The sequence below is a fragment of the Apteryx rowi genome, unplaced genomic scaffold, assembly GCF_003343035.1.
Source record: "Apteryx rowi isolate R43461 unplaced genomic scaffold, aptRow1 scaffold_574, whole genome shotgun sequence".
Lineage (NCBI taxonomy): Eukaryota > Metazoa > Chordata > Aves > Apterygiformes > Apterygidae > Apteryx > Apteryx rowi.
Genome location: NW_020450843.1, coordinates 333,161 through 358,370, shown reverse-complemented (window position 1 = coordinate 358,370; position 25,210 = coordinate 333,161). Strand labels below are relative to the sequence as shown.

General features: G+C 39.0%; 1 protein-coding gene across 1 annotated transcript in view; it reads left to right on the top strand.

The window, feature by feature from the left end:
• The window catches only part of CUNH11orf49 (chromosome unknown C11orf49 homolog), an 85,692-nt gene that overhangs the window by 45,398 nt on the left and 15,084 nt on the right, over positions 1–25,210 (top strand). Inside the window, exon 4 of the mRNA XM_026082383.1 lies at positions 24,447–24,531. Coding sequence (XP_025938168.1) covers positions 24,447–24,531 — 85 coding nt within the window. The remainder of the gene's footprint in view (positions 1–24,446; positions 24,532–25,210) is intronic.

The window sequence follows — 25,210 nt, the reverse complement described above, 5'->3', positions numbered from 1 at the left end:
TTGTTTTTAAACTTAAGTTTGTATGCACTTTGTTGCATACAAAGGTTGTCTGTGCACATGCTGAACAGATATATTCTGATAGAGAAACAGTTTGCAATGCCCTTGCTTCCAGGTAGTGCCAGGTGATTTGGAGAGGGCCGAAAGCACCATCCAGGATTGACAGGAGCTTGGAAGACAACAAATGGGAGGCATGCTCCTTCCTTGTTTTTGAAGGAGTTTTAAAATTCTGAAAGACTTTAAGTTTTTGCTTGTTGAGAAGCAAAGTCTCAGTCCCAGCGTGTTCCACCTGAGTGACAGGTCAACTTGAAGAAGCTGCCCTGTAAGTATATTATCTATGTAGGCTTTGTCTAGCATGCAGATGAAGTGTTGCACTAGAGATATTTTCCTTGTGTTGGGGTGGGGGTAAGCATGGTATATTGCATTATTTTTTGATGCATTCACTTTCAATTATAAAAACATGAGCAAGCTGGAGCACAGGGGAGCGCCTGTTCCCTAGTGTTTTCTGGCAGTTAAGTATCAAAGTGTATACCTCTTACTGATGGAACACCTTAATATCCGTATGTGAGTTGACACAACATCTGAATAACTGGCAGCTGGGTCCTTCTCCCTGTAAGATTGCAGGCATTCTTTTCACATCATACTATCCTCCCTTGCATTCCCTCTCATTGGCTTCAGTCCCTCCCTGAAATCATCTGTCTCAAGGGCAGAGTCTGCCAAGGGTATGTTGGCAAGAAAAGCAAATTCTCCCTCTCTTTGAAGAGCTGGTGTCACTCATTAGCATGTGAGAAGAATAGTTGTAAGTAAACATCAAATTATGTGGAGTTATGTGTAGCATTAATTCTAGTAATGTATACAAGGACATGCAGCTGGCTGGATAAGGTAGAGATACCACTATTGGTTAGAAAGAACCCTGGGTCCAGTGAAATGCTTGTCACTTTATTCCAGAAGCCGTATAGTGAATAGAATGGCTGATATTGGTTTTGTCTTAGTATTACCTCTGGAGTCCTTGTTTTATTGGGTTGATCTTAACAGATGAAAGAGAGCCAAGAAAGCGCGTCTGCATGTCCTTTAGAGCTGTCCAGTATCAAGATTAAGTGCTGTCATTTCTGATGCATTTATGATCCCTCATTTTATCTTTACTATAAATAAACAGAACATACAAGACTGCTGTTTCGCCGTGCAGTGGGACTGGGTTGCCCAAACCAAGATGGAATGCTGCAAGTTGAAACCTGTTCTTTTAGAGCTTGTACCTCTATTACCTTAAAAACAGCGTAATTCTGCTTAAAACAGTTTTAAAATGGTTTTAGAGGGACAACCAGACTACAGTGCTATGCAGCATTCATAGTCTGTTTATTCCAATTTGCAGAGAAAAAGCTTCGGCTCAATACCAAAGAGAAAGGTATCGTAGTGATACAACTTCAGTGGTAAGAAATAAAAACAGGGAGAAGAAACCTATTCTGTGCAGATGCCCAGGGTAAATCATAAACTGAAGCTGTTGTCTACTTTGAATATATCTGAGAGTTTACTAATGCCTTAATTAAAGCTGCAGTTCCATGTCAGCATAACCAGATCTAATTGCTGGCTAGTGAGATACCGCCTTCTCACGTCCTTCTTATGCCAGCTCCACTACTTGTCTGATCTTGTGCTGATCTGTTTCAGCATGCTAAACTGGCAGAAAATTGTTCAGTACTTTTGTTGCTGGAGTTAGTTTTCTGCCAGCATAGCACACTGAACAGCATCAGTGCAAGGTCAGACAAGGTGGGATGCAGTATGTGGTACTGTGGCAGCTCGCCGTATTGTGGAACCATGGCCACACTCAAAGTGGCTAGCAGTTTATAAACACAAAAATTCCAGTGTTGACAAATCTGGCCTCAAAGTGCAGGTCATATTGATTTGTACTGATACTGACCTAGTGTGATTAGATAATATCATGAAATATATTAATACTTTGTTTTAAAACTTCCTTTAGAGAGTAATACACTTGTAGAGTTTATAGCCAGAAAGTATCATTAGGCCATGTAGTCTGACCTGTATAGCACATCATTAAACTTCACTTAGTAACATCCGTATTGAGCCAAAACACTTGTCTGACTGAAAAATAATTTGCATATCTTCCAGAAGGGTATTCAGTTTTGATTAAGTCATGTGATGCTGAAGGGGCCGAAGGGCCCCTGGGAAAAATAGCAGCAGGAAGCGATCAGCCGTTGGTGCTGCCAGAGCAATTAGGCTGGCCTGCAGCCCAGTCCCCATGAAGTACCCAGCCTTCATGGGAAGGCGGCCTGCTGGAAATAGCCTGTTCCTGGACACCACCTTCCTGCTGCGCTTGTACATGCTTTAACACACGGGCAGGACSCCTGACCAGTGTGCAGTGGTGTGTGCACGTGCGGCAGGCGTGGAGGCTACCTGTGTTCCACAGAGCTGCTGCCCAGAAAACAGCTGCTTGTAAAGACTGACTGTGGTACAAGAAGGTCCAGATAAGGCAAAAACTGTGTCCTAACAGAGGAGCAAGGTTGGCAGTGATTTAATTGATCACTTCTTGCAAAACAAAAGTTATAATTTCCTAAGATTTGCTTGACTTTGAACTGTAACCTATCATTAGGGGCTAATAAAATCAGAATTCTGAACAATCTACTACAGTCTCAACTTGTGTCAGTCTTTAACAATGACTGATTATCTTCACCTTAAAAATAAATATTTTTTAAAAGTTTGCAGAAGTTATGTTCATTTAAATATTTGAATAATATGTTGAAGTCAGTTTGTTATCATTCTTTTTGATAAGCCAAGTAAAATATTGCCTTGAGTCTCTTTCTGTAATTAATGCATATTTTGCAAGCATGTGATCATTTTTGCAGGATCTTCTGACTCCTTTCCAATTCTCATTCCTGAGTTGTGGGCAGTTCAAACCAGCCAAACACTGGTACTACAGCCTCTTCGCTTGACATTGCTGTGTTTACTCATCTGAGGACCACCTTATCCTCTTGATCACGTTATTCTGAGCATTTGTGTTTAGCTTACTCTCCAGTTGTCGTCTTAGAAGCTGTTTACCCAGGTGGAGCCCCTGCATTCTTTGTTTCTAGATGTATTGCTTCATATATGATGATACTATAAGCTGGATGTAAGCAAACTAAGTGAATGGGGTTTTCCTATATTGATAATCTTTTAATCCTTTTAATGTTTCTTCAGTTCCTGTATGGTTCACAGATGCTATTGTTAATTTTTGTTCTATTCAAGGCCATTAGTTTAAAAAAAAAAGTTTCAGAATGTAGAACTATAAGTGTATTCTTGGGGCATCCCAGAAATAACACACCTTCTAAGTGGTGATTGCCCATGCTCATTCTGAGACATAACAGTTATCCTGCTGATGCTTTTGGTGGTTGTTTTGTATCTTTCTATTTTTTTAAATCAAAATACTGCTGAGTATAAAGTGCAGTATCTTTCAAAGCCTAATTGTTGACACTTTTTAATATATAGACCTTTGTTCCCATTTGAAAAGACAACTTAATTCAACAAGATTTTTTTTTTTTTTTTCATGGTTGCTAGTAATTAACTGATGAAATCCAGTATTGTCTGTTTGAATATTTTGCCAGGGACTACTGTCAAGCTGGCCATGGTACAAATATCCAGGTCATCTCATTTGGTGGCAGGGGGGGTGGTAGCCCCTACATCTATGCTGTGCTAGCACTAGTTGGTGTAACTGCATGATCCTGTTGGGTAGCCAGTGCAGTCAGAGTAAGCCCCTGATCTTACCTATCTTTTTTGAAGTGTTAACAGAGCAGCTTTCTTCTAGTGCTACAAAATTTCCCAGATGTTTCAGACTTTGAAAATCATTCTTAGTAGTGCTGAGAGCTTCTCAGCCAACTCTCTTCAAAATTCTGACAGAAATTATGAAGATCTATTTTTGAATTTTTGAATATTTTAAATACCACTACTGACATCTTCCTAAATTATCATTGAAATGGAAAATGTTTTTCATCATGTGGAAAAACAAGRATGATATGTATTGTGTTACATACAGTATGCCCTTTTCCCAAACACTGCTTTTGTTTTTGCTCCCTAGAGCAAAATGTCAAAAGAAGACTAGCATTTCTAGTGTTTTCTCTTGATATACATGTTGTTATCTTTGACTTTTTTTGTCCCCTAATTTTTGACTGTTTCATTTGGTTTCTCTTTCCAATATTCTACAAAATCCTGGCTTCCAGCTTACATTTACTGCAGTCAGCAGACCCTTTTTTTCCATTGTACTATTTATTTTTATACTGCTTGAGAGTCCATGAAGGACATCTACGTCATCTACATATTTACTTGATATCTTCCAGTTGAAGTATACCAGAGAGGTAGTTAAAATACTGTCAGTATTTTGACAGAGAACTTAGATGTGTTGTACTCTTCTCTCCTGTTCTCTGAATTTCATCTTGGGTAGTCTGTGCACCTTCTGGAAAGGAAAATATATAAGACATTCCATCCAAATAGTGTTGTAAAAAAAAACCAAACTATCAATAAAGATGTTTGGGACTGCTTTGACAATGAAATTTGTCTGAATTATGCAAGAATGATAAAAGTTATCAAGAAACTGTAGGAAAGGTATGATTTTTATAATGCTTAAGAATACTGTTTGCGTAACGAAGGATGTGGTGATATACAGACTTGATGTAGACAAGGTTGTCTGCACATCCTAATTTCAGCATTTTTTTGACATTTACAGTGCTTAGCCATACAAATATAACACTGTATTATTGTCGTGTTTTTAAATTACCTTTTTTTTTTTTTTTTTTGACATAAACAAAATCTCACACGACTGGACTGATTGATTGATACTAACTGCCATCCTATCCCATGTGCTGAACTAATTCCAAAACAGGCGATTCTTTGTTCATCTTACAAACTGTGCATGGAATTAGGTAACAGCTTGGACAAAACCTTATTATATTCTTTGCATGATTTCCAAAACATATGAAGATGTAAACAAGGAAAACTTTCAGTTTGAAATGTGAAATTGTAACATAAGGTTGGAATTACAGTGTTTAGGCAATGCTGTATATCACTGTACTCAAAGAAATGTTTTTAAAGGGTTATTATCTATGAACAGATTAATCCCTGCTCATCCTTATTTTACTCTGTTGGGTGGAAAAGTAGGTGTGTTTACAGTGCGGAGCTCCAAAAGCAGGCCTTTCAGTTGACTCAAGTTAGAGCGGTTTGTTGTAACTGTTTGCTATTCATAAAGTTGAATAGTAAATCTTATAAATAGCAATAGAAACTGTCAGTAAAGGCAAAATATGTCTTATGTTGGCTTGTCAATCCAAGTGTGGGTGGATTTTCAGAATTTTGTAACTCTTCAGCTATTAATAATCTGTTCTACACAGAGAAGTCTAATCTGGTAATTTTAAAATTAATTATTACCCTTCCAACCACCTGATAATCATGAGTAACTCTTTAAAAAAAGAAAAAACAAACAAAACTTCAAAAGGATAAGCAGTGCCATTACCGGGAAAGAAAATTGACTCACTTGGAAAACTTTAAGGCAGACATGGCACTTTTGAAGGAGACGCACCTTTCCAAATTGAACACAAACGCACGAGAGAGACAGGGTGGAACTAGCTGCGTATAATGACTTTTTAGCCCAGAGCAAGGGATGTTCCTATCTTTAATAAAGCTCTTTAAATTTCAACCTCTGAATGCTACAAAACAAAGGCTTARACCATTGCTGAGTTCTAAAGTGACTGGTTAAAGATTCATTTGTCCTTAATTAAGATGACCCTAAATCCCTTCAGATGGCRGCTACTGGAGGATATACTGTAGCATATAATTGAAGGCATCTGGCACTTGTTCACTAACTTTAGTACGAGATTTTACTTTTGTAAGAGATTCTTTGGTGGATAAATTCAGAATGATTTACCCCTGTAATTCTCTAGCTATAATAACCATAAGCTATTTCCATAATGATTTAGAATTGCATGATGCAGGAGATAGTTAAACGTACTCTCCAAGAGATTAATTTCCTGCTTTTTCACTAGTGATTACTCTTTTTTACCTGGAATATTTGGGATTTCAATTGCCTTTTCTAATGACAGTTACTATCATCTGGGGCACTGAAATATTGTCTGTTGCTCTGACCTGTTTACTATGGAGCTGGGGATGTTGTGTGGATTACGTTCTGAGGAGGATGATGCATTGCTTTCAGATGTTTTGAGAAATAGGAGGAGACTTTTACTGGGAATCCTGGGCTCCGCTTTTCTACAGAGTGGCTTGTGGGGAAACTGCCTCTTTCCGAGGAAGACAACTGAGCGTGTGGTTAGATAAGCACCTTTAGGTTGGCACTGCTGAGGGAAGGAGTAGTCCTGGCCTCTTCTCCGCTAGTAATTTCTTTCCCTTCCTTTGTGCTGGCACAGCTGTCTGTGTGGTGAAGAGAGCACAGAGTTGATCCAGATGAAAAATAATCTGAAAAAATGAGGTTATTTTTCAGTTTAATCAGCTTCCTGCCCCATTCACAAAGGGGCTGTACAAATAGCTGTGCTGGCATAATGGAGAGGGTAGGAATGAAAGGCAGAGAGGAGAGCAGGACTATGTCTTTCAGTAGATGACCCAGTCTGAAATCTATGTTTGTACTGCAGCTTTTCTTTGTCATAATAAAATGAGCCTAGCAGGCCAAACTTTCTCTTACCACCTTAGAACCTCTCTTCCTTGGAAAACAATATATAACCTCAGATCTCATGTTGTAGCGTGAGCTGTCAACACCTTGCTAAGTTTGTCTTGTCTGGTTTTTACTGCATGCTGAGGAATGGGAGCCAAAGCAGAAAGATAACTAGTATACTGGCTCAAATAACATTTTGTCAAAAACACCCTGGTTGCAGGTATTCAGAGACTTTCACTGAATTTTCAATAAAGTATAACCTATTATAGATGTTTAAGCCACAGATATTTGTAAAATCCTCTGTGCTATCRGTCCTACCTCTTTTTTTGGTTTTTTTTCTGCTCATCCCCAAATGGTCAGAACATTTTTCTTGTTTTCCCAAAAGCCCACTTATATTACAGCCCGTGAAGTAGGCTCATTTATCTGCTGGAATACTTTCTGTCTCTGCACCCAACTTTCCTACATGTATTAGAATTTATTTATTTATTTTATTAGAATATAGGTACAGAGTAGTGTTTGATTGAAACTATACGTGTTTTACACAGGCTCTAAAGCAAAGGCGTAATGAAGCTGCTTTGACAAGTTACTTTAATATCTCATTGCCCTTCCCAACCTGTGAAAAAGGCTGTAGGGGGAACCAAGAGTGTTTGCCAAAACCGTTTACCCAAATGCCTAAACATATCCTCCAGCCACACTCTTGGCGCTGGGCACAGCAGCCTTGGTCTGAGTCAGCCTGACAGTGCTTCTGGAACAACGCACTTTCAGATCTTAAAGCCTGTGGATGGATAATGAAAGCACCTCTGCTGACTGCAGGTACGTTAGAATAACAGAGCAAAGCACACCACTGCAGACAGTCAGGAGACTAACATTAATTTAGGTGTTCGCCTGTATTTTGTATTGAAACTTCCCAAAACAAAGAAAACCACTGAAAACATTAATCAAACTTCTACCACTGGTTCCTTCAGTCTTGACAGTACCAGCCCAATTGAGAGCTGGTTAGCCTGAGGAGTCTTACTCTTTACTAACTGATGCTATCTCTTACACTCATCTTCTGAGCATATCCACTTGTATTAAAGTGCCTTCGTGTGGCAATACTTGAAAGCCTTGTTCAGAACTCTTTGTACCCTATGTTTTGACTGAGCAATTTATATTAAAAACATTTCTGTCTCCCTTGCCTCTTCTCTCTCTTCCCTCTTCTCCTTCCTCCTTTTTCCTGAGTAACTGTAGGGTGAGAAAAGAAGCAGTTTTGCATTTCAGTACCCTTAATGTAGCCAAGAGGTTTGTTCATTACTGCTTTGTACTTTCAGGCAAACTAGAAAATTTAGATTAATAGGTTGTTTATTCTTTTGCGTGTTCCTCAAATCAAAGGCACTGAATTGCATTATTAAAGAAGTTTTGTGTGGCAGGCTTGGAACTGTCCTTACTAAGCTGTACATGAAGAAAAATGGTTGCTTTTCATCCCCCACTCATTATGCAARCTGGCACAGGAGCATGGTTAAACGCAGTATCATATACTGTTACTTAAAGACTTTCCTCCTATACAGCTGATGTTGGGCTCCAATTTCACTAGGTGCTTTAATGATTTGCTTTGGAACAGAAAAGGGAAACCCTAGAAATAGAAACACATATGTCTTTATATTTAAAAAAATTAAATATTCACCAGTTTAATAAAGAGAGGTTTTATTTAGAACTCTAGTAACTGCTTCACAGTGCTGTCAGAGCTCCTCATTGGGATTCTGTTCATTTATTGTATAGTTTCTCATCCATTCACTTAGCAATAATGCACAATTAGCCTTTCAGTGATAATCTGCCCAGTCAAATTAATGAGGAAAATATTCAACATTATTTTGTGACCAGACCCRTAACTGAAGGACCTAGCTAGTGCTGGGTAGCAGACTAAATGCATGATTGTATCCTACAAATGTTCTGTACTGTTCTCTACTGAATGGGCAATAGCCCATTCAGAGACCTCTGGTCCTCCGATTACATTAGATACTCTGACTCCTTTGGCATATTGTGACAGAGGAGTCTCTCTTGACCCAAGGCCTTCTGCTTTGAGAGTGAAAAGTTTGGGGAAAAGCTTGGGGAAGGGGGGTTAATTTAAGAGAAGAGAGCAAGATTGTGCCTGTCCTATATAAATAAATAAGAGAAAATAAATTGCTTTGCCTTATGGGATCTAGTTCAGCTCTAGCTAGTGTTCAGAGGGAGAGAGAGGCAAAATTGCACATCCAGCCCTGCAATTCATTGTCTTAAGAACTGGAAAGGCCTCTGCCTCTTGCGTGCCATGCACAGAGCTGCCTGGTGCATGGTGCGGAGCAAACAGCGTCACAGTTATCAGACTGGCTGAAACATTGAACTTCCCTCATATAACAGTGTGCATCTTTCTTCTTCAGTCTGAGACCTGATGCAGGGTGGAATAATCTGATTTTCTCATTGTCTGCCTGTTGCTGATTTTGCAGTCCCTTTTCCCTAGTTAGAACCATCTTGTGGGCTCTGATAGAAGTTTAGTTCCTGTTCTTCTGTCCTTTCTGAGATGCTAGTGCTAAGAGTAGGTTCTCCAAGTCTTCTTAGATAAAAGGGTTTAAATAAAATTTTACCCCTAGGCTTGCTTATAAGGTATACTGTCATCTTCCACCTGAGGATTATGCAGAGTTCCTCCAGACGCTTCCTTATTTCCCTTCTCTCTGTCAGCTTGCCTGTGTATCATAGATCACAGGTAGTCGGGTTTTCCCCAACAGGTAACCATCTTCTTTCTCCAAGGGATCTTAACTCCTTTTAGGGAAAAGGGAGTGTTGGTGCTTTGCTTTTGTTTTTTTGTTGTTTTGTTTTCAATCTCTGCACAGGTGAGTGGTGATATCTTTTCTACCTATAACCTGGTAATGTGCTGGTGTCTTGTACCTGCTGTCCCAGATTTTCTGGGTATTGTATAAACTTTTGTTTGGTCTTTTCATAACACTTCAAGTATCTAGATAGTTCATTCATATCTGTGTTTTCTATCCCCGTTACACTTGCAGGCCAAGTTAGCTAAGCTCATAAAATAATTATATATCTCTATTTATAATGTTACATATCTACTTTGCAGCTGTTATAAAGTGCACTGAAGAAGATTAAGTAGATTACTGTATCCTTCTCCTGTGTCCCCAAGCAGGGGAAGAATTGTGACTGAATCCCAGATTTCCTATGGCACAGCTACATATTGTTTGCTCTGTGACAGATCTGTGACTCAGCTGAACATTGTCACTTTTTTGAGAAAATCATAAATATTTTTATTTTTCTGCTTAATAATTCTAGAAAATATTTCACTTGCATTAATTTCAGTGCTTTATTCAATCCTTTTTTTCTACTATACCTTTTGGGCACATTGAGTCAGATATGGCCATACACTAACATATCATTTTCATTAAATACTAGTATTGTTTGTATTACTGACCAGCAGTATTCATACTTACAAAAGTTAAAGTACTGGTTTCATAGACAAGTAATTTTGTACTGGAAAGCCAAAATTAAATTATACCTACTCATTTTACAGAGAATGAGTTTTATCTAGTCGAAACTTCTCTGTCCCTATTCCTCTCTAGTATCTGAAGGCAGTTTATTGCAGCCACAAACCACGCATCTCCACTTGTTCCTGCTATACCAGAGGTTTTTAGTAGTTGTATACTTTTCTTATTGTTTCCCAATAGGTATAATAAAAAGAAATTTTTGTTGCTTCCTTTTAACATCTAGAGTAGTTAACATTTTCACTCAGACATTGAAATTGGAATCTAATCTGTCTAGCATCAAAAAGCTTTCGAATTTACAGTGTATTCACGGAAAGACTTTAGAGTGATGCAGACAGCAGTTCAAAAAGAAAAGAAAAACTCAAGAAAAGCTCATTAAATTCCCAAATAATTCACTGGTTTGATATTTCAGACCTTAACTGCCAAGCAGTAAGTAATGATGATCTTCCATGTGCTGTGGCAGTGGGGGCAGAGCTATGTGTCCTTCACTCAGCAAAAGGTTGTTCTGGTCACAGCTGTGTATACAGAGCTGTAAGTGAAAATGAGATGTACACGTAAAGGCTTTCAGTCTATTTCCCTTTGCARCTCTCATCTGTTTGCTCATTACCAAACCCCAGAAAGCATCCTCCTAAAGGAAAGAGGAAAAGTAAATAGATTTGTTTTTCCCCTTGATAAACATGTCATGTAAAGTGACTTTCCAAACATATCCCATTTAGTGCAGATAATTTAGAAACCTTCAACTTCAGCATCCTGTCTGTTGCCCACAAGCATAGATCCTCAAGGCCCCTGTTCCTCCTAACAGAGTTTCTGATTCCAGGAGCTAGAAAGTAAAGTCTTGTTCTGGCACATGGACCCAGGTTCTCAAGTCCAGAGAGTCACTTCTGTCTTTTTCTAACAATTGAGGAGCTGTTTCTCTTCATTTATATTCATCTGCTGTACATCTCAGAGCTTTTTTGGAGGTGGAGGATTTTCTCCTTTCCTTTAGGATCCACTATATGTTAATAATTTTGTTTGATCTTGAATCTCTTGGAGTTAGCACTACTAGTTTCAGAGCCCTCAGTACTGCATATGGGTGGGGACCTTCAACAGTGAAGCCGGAAACAGATCCAGACAGTAGATGACTCTTGTGAAAGACAATTGGAAGAATTGATGCTACCTTTAAATGTGGCATGAAAGTGAGAGGAATATGAATTAATATATTTATATAGCATCTTGTTTTACCATCCACTGCACATAGAGTACTACTAAATACAGCTACATCTGATGTAGTGTGTGTTTACATACACTTCTTTTGCCAGGAACGCCAGGAAGCAATTTTTTCCCAAATGGGCAGCATTAAGGAACATTTATAAATTGCATCAAGCAAATAAGACCTTAGCTTTTAAGCTTTGCTTTCAAAGATTCAGCACATTTCCTTTGAGTCAAGAAGAACATATGCTGAAATATATTACATTTAAATACTTCTTAAAACTATGTTGCTGTATGATTTGCACCATCTGACTTTCAGACTTGCTCCATAAGTCTTACCATTGGATGGGAAAAGAAGGGCAAATGTTGCAGCAAATAAAAAGAACATGTGTTTTGYAAGTCTTCAATGGCTGGAGATGCTTAAAGAGCAGCTTTTATCTTGACTTCTACTCTGAGGATTTATCATACTGGCATTTCCATGATGTTTTCTGCTGAACAGTCAGGATATTGTTGCACAGGAGAAGAAAAAATGTAAGAGTGAAACCACAAAGGGTACAGTTGTGTTAGAACAATGAGTCCCCCATTGCTAGTAAAGGCTGAGATGGTGTTACTCACTGTGGATGGCCCATCTCACTGTTGTCATTAAATGGGTTGTTAGACAGATAGCAGTAACTCAGTTTGGGGTGTTAGGTTTCCTGCTGTCTTTTATTTCAACTAGGCACAGTCCTGCATCTCTTAGAGGTTTTGTTCTGTTTCTTCTTCATATTCTTTTCTCAGTAGTCTGCATAACAGCATCCTTCCATACAGAAGTTTCCATAGAATATGGATCATGCTTTCTTTAAGATAAATCACTTTTATGTCATATCTGGTGACAGTCATTTGCTTGCTTTGCTAAGTTATCATCCCACCACTAATCAGTTAAGTAATATTCCTTTTTATCCCTTCTCCCATAAAGATCCTCACAGTGTCAGCTGAAGATACTAACCTCATTGAGAGGCTGAAAAAGATTAAACAACTGAACCCTATAAATATCTATTTTCAGTTTCTACAAGCAAGGGTTACAATATGGATTCATCTCCACATTTGTACTCCAGTAGATGGCCTTTGTTTTCTCTAGAAAGCCCTCTGCAGCAACAAGAAAGTGACCTTTTTCTTTCCACAACAAGARGCGCTCTTTTGTCTAGTTTCTTACACTTCCCTGATTACCATAATATATGCATGCCATTAGTGTTAGGGCATAACGCTGGAGGATTTAGGGCATTTGCCTGAAACTTTGTCCAGCAAAATATTCTTAGCTCATGGTTCATGGTAGGCAGTCCATGGAACTGTATTAACCTGTAAAATATGGGGCGTTARGTTAAACTTTGACAAAGGTGTGTTATATCCATGAGAAATTTTGAGGATTAATGAACATCTGAAGAGTTTAAAACCTGCTGGGCTGAAGTTTAAAGAACACCAAACAATTGTTTCATTCTTTTAAATGAATGTCTATGTTAAATTCTTATTTTAAAATGTATTTCTTCATGGAAAATATAGAGAAAACTAATTTATTTCCTTCTCTCTCAATCTCTCTCGTTTTTTGGGACATTCTACTCACTGGCATATTGTAAGAGTTAAAATCAAGAGTGAGGTTACAGAACTGTAGCCAAAAAACATACCCTTAAAAGGGGTAGTTTGTTGGATCACTTGTTGTTTCAAGTTTCTCTTAGTGCATTCATTCTGCTCTGCATTCAGACCAGTTTTGTAGTAGTAGTCATTTATAATCATTAATCTAGCTCATTGATATTGTAATGGGCTCCAAACGCTCTCTGTGGAGCTTACATGCTCCACTGCATTCCCTCCTAAATAACTAATGATGACTTCTTCAGTCTTGTCATGTAACCAGATTACCTTCCTCCMGCCAGTTCTGTTATTGGTTTGTTTCATTTGAGGTTCATTTTCTTCTTAGATTTTTCAACTCGTAAAACAGGCTCGGTACCAGACTGTTTGAGAACGTTTTACGTAAGAGTGAAAAACATTGCCCGAGCATAGGTCCAAATACTGCAAAACTTGTTTTTATGAATAAAGGCTTTAACTATCAACTCAGAGGCTCATAAACAACATTCTCCTTTCCCATCACACTGTTTTCTTCAGCATTATAATTTGTGAAAGAAAGTTGGAGAAGAGTAACCAGCAGTCTGGGTGCTTGGGATTATACTCCATAGCTTGTGGAAAAGCTGTATAAAAATACCTTGCAGTACAGTCAAAGAATAGCCATGACTATGAATGGCCTTCAGTTCTTGGAAGATTCGTGTTTAACTCAGATAGTCAAATTGTTCCAGGCAAACACAAGCACACAGAGAAGATGTGCTGTCTTTAATGCATCAGGAACCTGGACCATTCGGGGCATCTTGAGTTTCAACCACCATAAGCTGGCTGCTTGTGCATAATCGCACACTGATGTCACACACTCTTAGTGGTATATGGGATTCCCCATTCTTCACAAGTCTGAACATGAGTCTCATCATGGGCCCCTGATGAATATGTTTCAGAGAAGCAGTATCAGAACTCTTGCTGTGAGGACAGCTGTCAGTAAAGTGCACTTAACTGTTCAAAATTTGACAATGTACTATTTAAGAGTCTGTGGAGGGAATCCACGCAAGGCCATCTTTGGTGTTGCTCTAAATTATGCTAAAATGTTTTAGTCACTCTTCCATGGGGTGTTTATGGCAACTGCATTGTTCCATAAAAGCCTCCTCAGAGGCAGTAGTTAAAAGAGAAAAGCCCAAAACATTTCAGCTTCATTCATTGTTCAGAGAAAATTGTTGACCATTGCACTTCACAGTTTTAAGTGCTATGTTTAAGTCTGAAACACKTGGGAAATTTGGAAATACCTGAAAATACCTGATTCTACTGGATTTGGTTCACCAGAACCTTTTATTGGTGTTTCCTGGAAAGTTCAGTCTAGAAAGAAGCTGGAAGTCAGTGAGCTCTTTGGCTTGAGATTGCTACGACAGTCTGCAGCATTTCCRTAGTTCATTGTGTGTCCTTTCTTTCCTTTTTAACTTCTTCCTCATTTTCTTTCTAAGACAATGTAGCTTCTCTCCTGCTCCTTGACCTTGTGTGCCTAAGGCAGCTGAGCTGTCTGCCAGCTAAATGTACTTCTTAGGGCTCCCAAAGCAGAAAGGAAATAGCACACGGCAACTGAAGAGCATGTGCCTCTCCCTGGCTGTAGTCCCATTATTGTCACTAGACCTAGTACGTATCTGTTTGTGGGGAGGATTGTATGCAAGGTCCTGTATCGCATGAGATGCAGCTGCATACCACCTGCCCATTTACTCTGCCCATCTCGTGATGTGTAGCTACAAATTCCTTGGTTGTTTTGAAGATCTTAAGCTTAATGACAAGTTGTTTTCTTGAATAGAAGCTGATCCACATCCTGTTTAAAGATTACTGATGCTGTTTGAGAACTTGGGGAAATGCTGATGGTCCCCTCCAGTGAAGTGTTGCAGGCATTCCTGTACTTCACTCTTAGTATTGCTGTGGGTCCCGTTTCAAGTGGTTGAACAGTCTGCCCCCCAGATGGCCAGAACGGGAATGTTTGTTCCTTATTGTTTACATGGCCACTTAGCTCTGGAATTGAATTGATTATTTTCTCAATGAGAGACTGTGAAAACTCCTCAAAAGGGAAGAATCAACTGTCTAACAAGACAGAGGCAGTCAAAATATATTAGTTCACCTATCACTTGGAAGATCTGCTAGTCAGGTCTTTAGTGACTTTACAGGGAAAGGAAAAAATAGTCTCATAGTGGACACATATAAAGAATGTCAAATGTTACAATCAGCACCAGCTTCAGTTCCAGACCTCTTTTTCAAATGTTTACAAGGCTTCATGTAGATCTAGAGATTTCAAGTCACAAGGGAGCAAGAATAATCATAAAATCTGACTTCCTGTAGAACACAGGCTATAGAATTTCATTCAGTGATTTCTTCATCAAGTCCAAAGACTTGTGGTGAAACTAGGAACACATTTAATCATGGTTTAAAGACTTAATCTTAATGTGAATCTACCACACTGCTTCATGATCCATTCCAGTTATAAATTACTCTCACTCTGAAATTTTACCCTATTTCTAGTTTATGTCTTAAGACCAGTCATTTTATTTTGTGATGTATATATTTGGAAGATTAAAGTGCCTCTTATTATCTGATGTCATTTCTCCTGTAGGTACCTCCACACTGATGATTACCAGGAGTGATTTCTGCTGGGCTTACTGTTACCCAAGAACATACAGCATATTTATAATCAGACATAACTTCACATCTTAGGAAGTTCTTACAACATTTCTCACTGGAGTTTTTAAAGCCTCTGGAACAGAAGGGAAGTCATACATCTTCATCTGAAATCCACAAAGGCAGCCTCTTCATTTCCTTCAGGCCTATGTCCTTTGGAGAGGCTAAATGCCCTTTCAGATCGTACTCAGTGAGCTGAACATATCTTTAGGATTATATTTGCTTCTGAATATGCACAGAATTATTTTTGCTAAAAGTAAAAAAGGCTGCAAGGATAAAATTGGATCTCTGCGTAGTAAATAAACTTTTAGCCATTATTTGTTCCCTACTTACTTGATGTAGTCAGTAACATGTACTGAGAAATTTAAACCAGGCCCTTTTGTTTGTCATCTTCTATCTTCTTTTTCTACTTCTGGCATTACTGTCATGAGGTGTGGTTGCTTCTTCTTTTTTATTATTTGCTGTTCTTGCACTTCAGGAATACCAAATTCTTTAAACTCCAACTTCATTCAAAGACTCATCCTATAGCTAAAACAAGAAATTAAAGAGTTAACATTGTTTTCAGTGTGTCATTAAAATTTAGTGTTAAGGTTCCCAAAGTAGGTGGAAAGTTCATACTCGAGTCATGTTTCAGGCCRTCTGTGAGTTCAGGAATACCACACTGCATCAGTTAAACTCTTCCACAATTGAAATGCTTTCTTTACAACCATGAGAGTTAGAACTTATTTTATGTTTCTAATGAAAGTTTAAATTCTTCAGTTTCTGGATGTGCCATTCTAGCCACATAAGTATGCCACATKATAGCCTTGGACTGTACCTTTGGCACAGCTTGTCCTACCCTGAGTAACATTTGCTCTAAGCTGAAGTAATACTGCCACATGAAAATGTTTTGTACTGAAGTATAATTACAGGGAATTTTAAAGGGACTAGAAGATGATTTGAAGTTTCCATAAACATCAAGATCCTGGATTTTGGAGATAGAATTGGAGCAGTTCTGTAGATTCATTTTTTGTTTTTGTTAATCTGGCAAGCAGTTTATTGATAAAAGGACTGAAGATCAAAGGGCAAAAGAATAATCACACCATCTAGAGGATTTTACTTTTTAAAAATTCTTCAGCTCATTCTAAATGTGGTGCTATTAGAGCTTCACCTGTAATAAGCCTATTTTTCAGTGAATTTTCTGTTCACATAAGTTGTGGAGCTTTCCTCCAGAACTAATCATTTCATTCTTCACTTCAAGTGCAGCTGAATCTTTTCCTCCTTACCCGAGTGCTTCAAAACTAGCATTCTGCTGAACCACATGCTAATCCTTCTAACCGTTCTCTCTTTCAGCACTCCCCCAACAGATCTTTTCAGGTCAGTCCGCTTTAGCTCTCCACTGTATTTGTCCTGAGTCTTGCACAGGTCGTTCCAGGCAAATCTCACTAAATCTTTGTTGCTCTTTTTCTTCTTCTTTTTCATGTTGTAAGATGATTCTTTCTACCACTTATCAGCAGGAATCACCTATTTAAGTATGCTGTTTGCATCCATGCTCCTTTGTAGAGTGGTTCAAGGCCAAAACATCTTACTTGTCAAGACTACTTGCCTGCAGCATCACCCTTAGATCTGGTTCTGGCAATATTTGGTAGTACTCTCGTAGGTCAGTAGAGGCAATCCAGGGTGCAGCCAATGCTTAAAGTGCCTATCTGCCTTACCTGCAGAGAGACAAACGTGAGCAACTCTATGCATTCTTCAGTTATCCTGTCTGCTTTTGCTGTCATGTCAGAAATAAAGTCTTCTGGGACCCTTCCCTGAAGATCCTGGGGCCCTGGGATCCTTTCTGGAAGGACTTGAACGATGCCAGTGGAAAGAGCAGATAGGATTTCTGGGTAACCTGAACTCACCTGCCTGCTTTAGAGAGTGAGGATGGCAGAAGCTGAGTCTGAAGAGTGTGTCTGATGGCAGAGTGCTCACAAGCTGTCTTAGCAGGTATGGTGCAGATGCAGCCAGCTGRGCTGAACCTACTTTTAATTAAAAGGGTCATTAATCTTATGACATGCCTTTTATACATCTTGGGCTTTCAGAATTAAAACATCTTAAGCAGGGAGTTACCTGAGCATATTTTACAGGTCATTTCTGTTGAAAGAGGAAGTTCTGCTCTCCCCCTCCATCTTCTTCTCTTCCCTGCACCTGGCCTTGCTCTCACACAGCCTACTTTGCACTAGTTCTCATCAGACATTTCTGTGAGCCACTTCAATTCACTAGCCTAGGAAAAAAACTATGAATTTTCTCAGCGAGGGGTCTGCTGAGTGCCAGAGCTGGTACAAGGGAGGGTTCAGAACCACATGGCCAGCAGCAAGGCAGGGGGTAAAGGGAAGGAGAGATGAGACCTCCCCCTTGCAATGGGAGCGAGGTTTTAGATGATCTCAGCTGCTTGTTCAACTTCACCTTTAGGGAGGCAGGGATAATGCCTCCAGTTATTAAAACTAAGAAAATCAAATTTTTAAATTAATATCTAGTGAGATTGAGCCAGACATTGGTACAAAGCTGCATAATCTCTTCCTCTGTCCAAGACTCCATGTGAAGCACAGGATCTTGTATTGATACATGGCACGGATTTGACCATTACCCACTCTTAAGTATTTACTAAAAAACCTTCCTTAAAGAAAACAAAGTTGTTTTTTGAGCTAACCTGGCAGAAATCAATCTTTGGCTTCTAGTGTGTTTTCCTGTCATTCAGAAATAACAGTTAGCTGTCTATCTGTTTTCTCCTGATTTTCCTAGGCTCTTATGACTATTTTCTAATCATTGTGGGAGCTCTATGCACACTTCAAGAGCAGAATGAATCCTGCTGTATTCATATCTTACATGCACATGCTTCTACAACTTAAGAGCAAAATGTGTGAGTGCTTATTCTTTATTGTTTAGTTTTTCTTTATGTAACCCTCCATCTCAAATGGTGGGGATAATTATATGAGCTGCTGTTTCTGTTTCTATTTGTTTAGAAAACAAGGAAAATCAATATTTAAAATAAGACAAATGCACATTCTGGATCTGGTTTCTGTTTATTTTATATTTGTTCTTGTCCGTGGAAAAAGCAAATTAGTCAAAGAAACAACACTTGAATGTTTTTATTTTCTTTCAAACTCTTGTTTAAACAACCCTCCCCCAAGTAACAGAGACGGATCTCTTTTTCTGATAGCCCATAAAACCTTTCAATGCAAAATTTTATAAATGATTAAGTGAAAAGGAAAAATTAGCTTTTTTTCTTAGAGTAGGGAGTTTTATGAGGAAGAAGTGGGTTTTTTTACGTAGCTGTGCATTGCTGTTTAGATCCAATACATGAATTTTTTCCTGGTATTTTTGGTTTTCAAATTGTTATTCATGTTAGATGCACAGAGATGAGGAAGCTAGACTGTAGGTAGCTTGTGAACCAGGCATGCGCTGAGCATAGTCTATTAGCCAAATGTGATTTGTGAAGGCACAGTATTATCAATACTCATGTTTATATTTGTTTTTTATGAAACTGCAGTTCCTACAGACAACACAAGAACACCTTGACTTTTATTTTTAGGGTTTTTTTATTTGTTTGTTTTTCTTCTTTTCTAAAACGTTACAAGCCTGCATGGATATGGAGCGAATCCTAAGGATGTGATACTACTTACACCAGAAACCTTAAAAATCTAAAGTCTAGGAAAGACTCTCCTGACATTTAAAAAAATTTTGATTATTTTTAAGGTTGTTCTGCTATATTTCCAGGAAACTGATTTATGACTCTATGACTTTATGACTCCTGTATTACTTCATGAGTGTGGCGGAAAAGCAACCTGTGGAAATTTTGTGCCTTAACCTAATTTAAAGGGAAAGGCTGCATTGCCCAGGGCTCCAGCCTCCCTGGATACTTGTTGTATGTTAAAGATGATGATGACGGGAATAAGGAAATTTAATTCATATTCATCAAGGCAATCCTTGCATTTCTAGGAAGTTACTAATGTGACTTTTGGGGACAGATTTCATACACTAACTGCGGTAAGTATTCTCCAACTGCTTTGGGCATATTGCTGTGACAGCTACCTCTTGTGCCAAAAGCAGCCTAGTTACAGCAGCAATGACTGCAATTCAGGCTAAGCCCTAAATATTTATTGGCTTCCTGGGTGGATTTTACAGCCTTCATTGAGCTCCAGACTTCTGTGACCAGGCTGCTGTCAGTATCAAAGATAACTACTTTAAAGATAGCTCAGGTATGTCTACACCACACCTTGTTCACAACACAGACAGCAGTATAAATGCATCCTTTAGTGTTCCTGGAGTTTGCATGAGTTTGCATCAGGTGCCACCTGTCAGTTACATACAAACAGGAAAGGAAGATGGTAAAAAGAAGCTGTGTTTTAAAAGCCAGGGAAATATGAAGCCACTGGCTTCATGTTTCTCAAATGTAGGCCATTTTTATCCAGAGGGCAACATTTATTTTCTAAGACTGTATCACCTGGACAAACATTATACTTCACTATGTCTCTGAAGTGTGAGGAAGAGTCTGCCTTGGGTACTAAATGACAATAAGACAATCATAGGCAGTGACACCTGGGGGAGAACAGTCTGGATTTTGCTAGCAGCACAGCAGCAGCAGGAATATAGGCTGAGCAGGAGGTTGAAGACCAGTACAGCAAAAACTGTGACTGAACAGTTGATGTGCTTCCTCTGCAACTGTGGCAATACCACCTATGTTTCTGTGCTTACTCTGGTAAGCCTCCCAGCTCCTTTTTAGTGGGCTGCTGTTTTAAAATCACTTTGGAATTTATAGATTAGCCATTTTGCAGTAGAAGGACAAAGTGTAATGTTCAACTGTATGTGAACATGGTTAACATGCAGATTGCAATCTGTCTCTCTCCACCCCTGGGCACACGGTATGGCCAAATTTGTTCCTCTGTGAGAGTACGGTAGAGTGCATATAGCACACTGCCCTGTGCTATGGGGTCAGGTTTAAATTCTCTGTGATTTTCTTCATTTGTTACTGGAACTTGAGATACAGTAATTTGTGGTAGCAACCAAAGTAGCAGTTGTGGATTCCAGTTTTCACTCATTCTGACTGGTACCTTCCTTCTTTTCTTTCTTTCTTCATCATGCATCATTGAACACTATTTATTCAGCTGTGGCCTGGAGACAGGAAGGAGCAATGTGGTCATGCACCAAAACTGCCCTTGTTTATTCCAAGCAGCTCTTGGCAGACAATATGGTGCATGGGCAAATGTAATTTTCTGCATGGTCTTCACTGACCCTGCTGTAGGGAATAGGAAAACAGTCATCACAGCAAACTGTAGACACCTCCTAAGGTCTGCGGTGATCCCCTTCCTGTGTAATAGGTACCCATCCATAGTCTGAGAAATTGATACGATTTATTGGTCAGACGCCTGGGGTGTCTACAGGCTGAGTTGTGTTATGGTCTAAAAGAGTCTGCTTGCATACTTTGATGACTGATTTGTGGGTGCCCTTTCTCCAGACGTAAGAAGCAAAGAACTTCTTTCTTTACAGAAGGAACTTCTTTGCACTTCCTCTGTGTGTGCATTTCATGTCTAAGCAGACCATTTGCTCAAAGACTGAAACTGTAATTAGTTCTTCATTCTTACTGAGAAAAAGCTTCACCCTCTGATGTGCTAACTGGAGAGGATCTCTGCCAGCATTTCTCAGAGTCTTTTTGAGYGACTCCTGTTTTTGCTGTATGTTGCTTCATAGTTTTGCACTAGAGAAGTAAGGACGATGCTGTCACCCGGTACAAAGAGAAAGGAGAAAAAGACAACATAAATAATTATTAAGTCTTAAAAATGTCTTAATTTCAGCAAGTGAGAGATCTCTATTTATGCCTCAAAAGTGATGCTTAATTAGGGCCCAGTTACCCTCTTAAGCTGCTTTCATCTAGAACCCTGACAGAAGCTTGTGAACAAAGCCCAAGTTTCTCAGGAAACCTCCTCCTACCCTTGATCCTTCAACTTCAGGGGAAGGAAAGAGAAGGCTAAGATTCAGAATTCATGAAAAGGGGTTTTGCTGCTGAAAATGGGCAGATTATCCTCCTAGATACGTACTTTTCTGTTCTGAATGCATGAGGGATCCTTTGTACACTGCTGGACACCACACTAGGAAAATCTAAAGGTGTTCAAAGCAGAGCAACTGAAATGACTGAGCTATGTAGGAAGGGATTTAGAGAGTAATATAAACTTAAACAGATTTAACTTTAAATAAATAGATTTAACAGTTAAATAGCTTGACAAAGAGCATGAAGAAAGGGTTATAGTGACCTGCTGACAAATGAAAGGAAAAAATAATGGAGAGCAAGACATGTAAGGAGGCATAAATAGGAATTTGAAATTAAGCAAAGCAGAAATTTAAGTTGAATATTGACTTCCAAATCATGCCATTCCTTCATACCAAAGTGTAGAATTTTTAGACAAAGATTGTGAGTTTAATAACTGGCATTATTCAAACATGGATTTAGGAAGCTTTTAAGAGTAACCATTAGAGGCTCATACCATCCTCTTCACTAAGGAGAAAGGGTATGTTTCAGAAGAGTCTTTTTATACCTAACACCTCTGGCTTCCTGTACCCTGCTGTTGAGAATGATTTTATGAAGACTACATGTGTGTTATATGATAAAATATCTTCTTTAGGAACTTTGGGCCAAAGTCTCTATGGTTATAAATTAACACTGATCCAATAAAATAATAGAAAAGAAGATAATTCTCCTTCCTCCATGTTGATTCATGGAAGACAAGTAGTGAGCTGGTGTTAGGCTGGGAAATGGGTAAAACAATAGGCATCTTTCTGCTCATGATAACCGGGACTCTTCCAATAACCTCCTTTTGGGGTTATACATAAAACTCAGTGATACTTTCCCTGATGACGTTCATAGAACTGATTAGCTGATGCTGCAGGTGAAAATCACACCATTCCACTGAATACCATCATTAACCTGAGCTCAGGTTTTTGTGACTGAAGGACCAAATGGTATCTGCAATGGAGAACAGCCTCTGAATTGTGTTATGGTATGAAATGACAGTACAAAAAAAGTCACAGTGCCTTCCATATTCTTCAAGACTATTCACATTTGGAATTTCAGTGTAGTTATAGAAATTAAATTCAGTTCAGCATTCACATTTTGGAAGAAAGAAAGAAAGAGATTCTGATGTATTTATAGACATATATATTTTATGTTTGTGCAATCTGTAAATCTGTTCTACAGATTGCACAAACTCCTGCAACGGTATTGTATTTCTGCATAGACTGGGCCTTCCTTATGTTATAGCAGATTTCTAATTGTGGAGTTGGCTTTTTCAGACCAAGCAAAATCTTTCTACTCAACATTCAAAATAACCTTTTTGTAGTGTGATACTAAACCTGATCCCATTCCCTGGTGCTTCATGAGGAGACAGAAATTCCCCCTGAGCACAGCACACAGACTCTAGAGATTGTATATAATGGATGTAAAAGAGTCTGGTAACAGTGTTTTTCAGCTATCGAGTTTTCTGAACTGAGGAGAAAAATAGAAGCTCTCTCCCCTCTTTCCTCCATTTCCCTTGCTACTAATGTAGGTAAAGGAAAAGTCTATAACCTGATTTTGGTGACAGTCTTCCTGCAATGTTTCTTTAGTCAGCATTGAAAATATTAATTTGGCTGGGTTGGGCATTGCGGTGAAATGTTCCTTTGATGCTGCATACCTGCCCCTTAAAACATCTGGGAAATATGTAGTATTTTCCCTTTCTCTCACTTTTTTGGAACTGTCAGGCTTTGTTTGGGTTGGGGAAATACGAAGATGTTGTGCTTATCACTTGGGTTAAGGTTGATTATTTGGATGGGAGTTTATGGGCTAAAGAAGGCTACGAGGTGTCTGTAGTAAAAGAGCTCACACTGTACCTCAGCCCTGGTGCCTGTGCCCTTTGGATTCCCTCCCCAACTGCTGCTTGGCTCCTCTTCCTCCCCTGGCTCTTGCTTCCATACTTTGCATTCTTCTGTATATAGAAGTTCTACAAAATTGCTGCTGTTTGGCGAGTCCTCTCCTTAACTGTAGTCCACAGCCATTTGGACTATGAACGTACAATCATGTAGGGCTTTTTGACATCAGCATGTTTCCATTCCCTGAGGATCCCATACACTTCCCTAAGATTCACCTCTCTTAGTCTTCTTCTGCTGAACCACAAAGGCCATTCTTGAGCAGTCTTTCACTAAGTAGCTCCCTAAAACATGAATCATTTGATTGCCTTTCTTGTGTTTTTTGGATCTGTGTTCTGTGCTTCCTATAATACAGTGACCAGATTTGTACACATTATTCCAAAAGAGACCATCCAGCTGCCTTACTGAATGCCAAAGTAATAACGTCTGTGGTTTATACTCTGTAGCCTTCCATATACAACCCAAAACCTTGTTTGCCTTTGTTACTGTTGCCAGATGTTCTGTGGATGGATTTCAGGCATATTGTGGTGAATGTCACCATGCCAGTGAATTTCAGCAAATTTAAGCAGCTTTGAAATGTTTCCTTTTTCTAGATGGTTATATGCAAGTTAAACCAAACTGTGTTGTCACTTGAACTCCCCTATCCTGGTTACCTCTTTTTCACACTGAATCACGCTACCTGTTTCTAGTTTCTCTTCAAAAGCTTTCTCCCTTTATCAGGCCTCTTTCTGATGCTCTGCTTTGCTGGAAACGCCATCTGAACAGCCCAGCCTTGAGGGCCTAGGCAATAGGATAGCAGTTTTATTGTCGTTAGTACCCAGTTTACTTGAACTGTATCCCTGACTCATGAAGAGAATAGGAGCTCTTTCCCTAAAGAGCAGACCAGAGGAGGGAACAACCTGTAAAAGGATGTTGATATTCTCACCTGTTTTTTCCTGCAGATTTGCTGACAGCACAGGAATACCACTGCTTGCTGCAGCTGCTCTGCCCTGACTTCCCCATGGAACTCACTCAGAAGGCAGCAAGGTGGGTCCTCATCTACTCTTTTAAGGCAAGATCACTCCTACACACATGGGCTTAAAAACTGTATCTGTGGGTAAAGATATGGACAGGGACATTCAGCGATAAAGATTTGGGGGAAAAAGATACCATAAATTGAGGTTAGGAACAGGGTGTTTTTCTAGCAATGAGAAAGAGTGTGTATTTAAGGTATAAAGGGACTGAAATATCAGTGCAGTGTTAAATATATGAAGAATGCAGCTGCTGGCTTTGTCTAGGCTCAGAAGATGAGTTGCATATAAAAGAATGTTAGCCAACATGTTTTCAACTGACATGATTTTAAACTCTGATTTAAATAATGTTTACAATCTTTATGTGTTCCCTCCCACTCTAGCTTCCTATGGTTGATCACATTTTAAAGGTGCTAACCTCTGAAGCATTGCCACAGTGTTTTAAAGTATGTAAGCTAAGAACATTGTGTCACAGGCCACACATAGTAGCTAATCTGTTTGAAATTTTACTTTAATCTAGACAAAGTCTAAAGCAGATAGATAGCTCAGGGCACTGATAATGTGGTATAGAACTTTACTGATAATGTTTGCTGATTTCAGTCCAGTCCAGATAGTTGATTATTAACCATCTGATAGTGAAAATGTAATAAGGTATATGCATCTCTTTGTGGGGAGAAGGTCAGTTCAGATCTCAG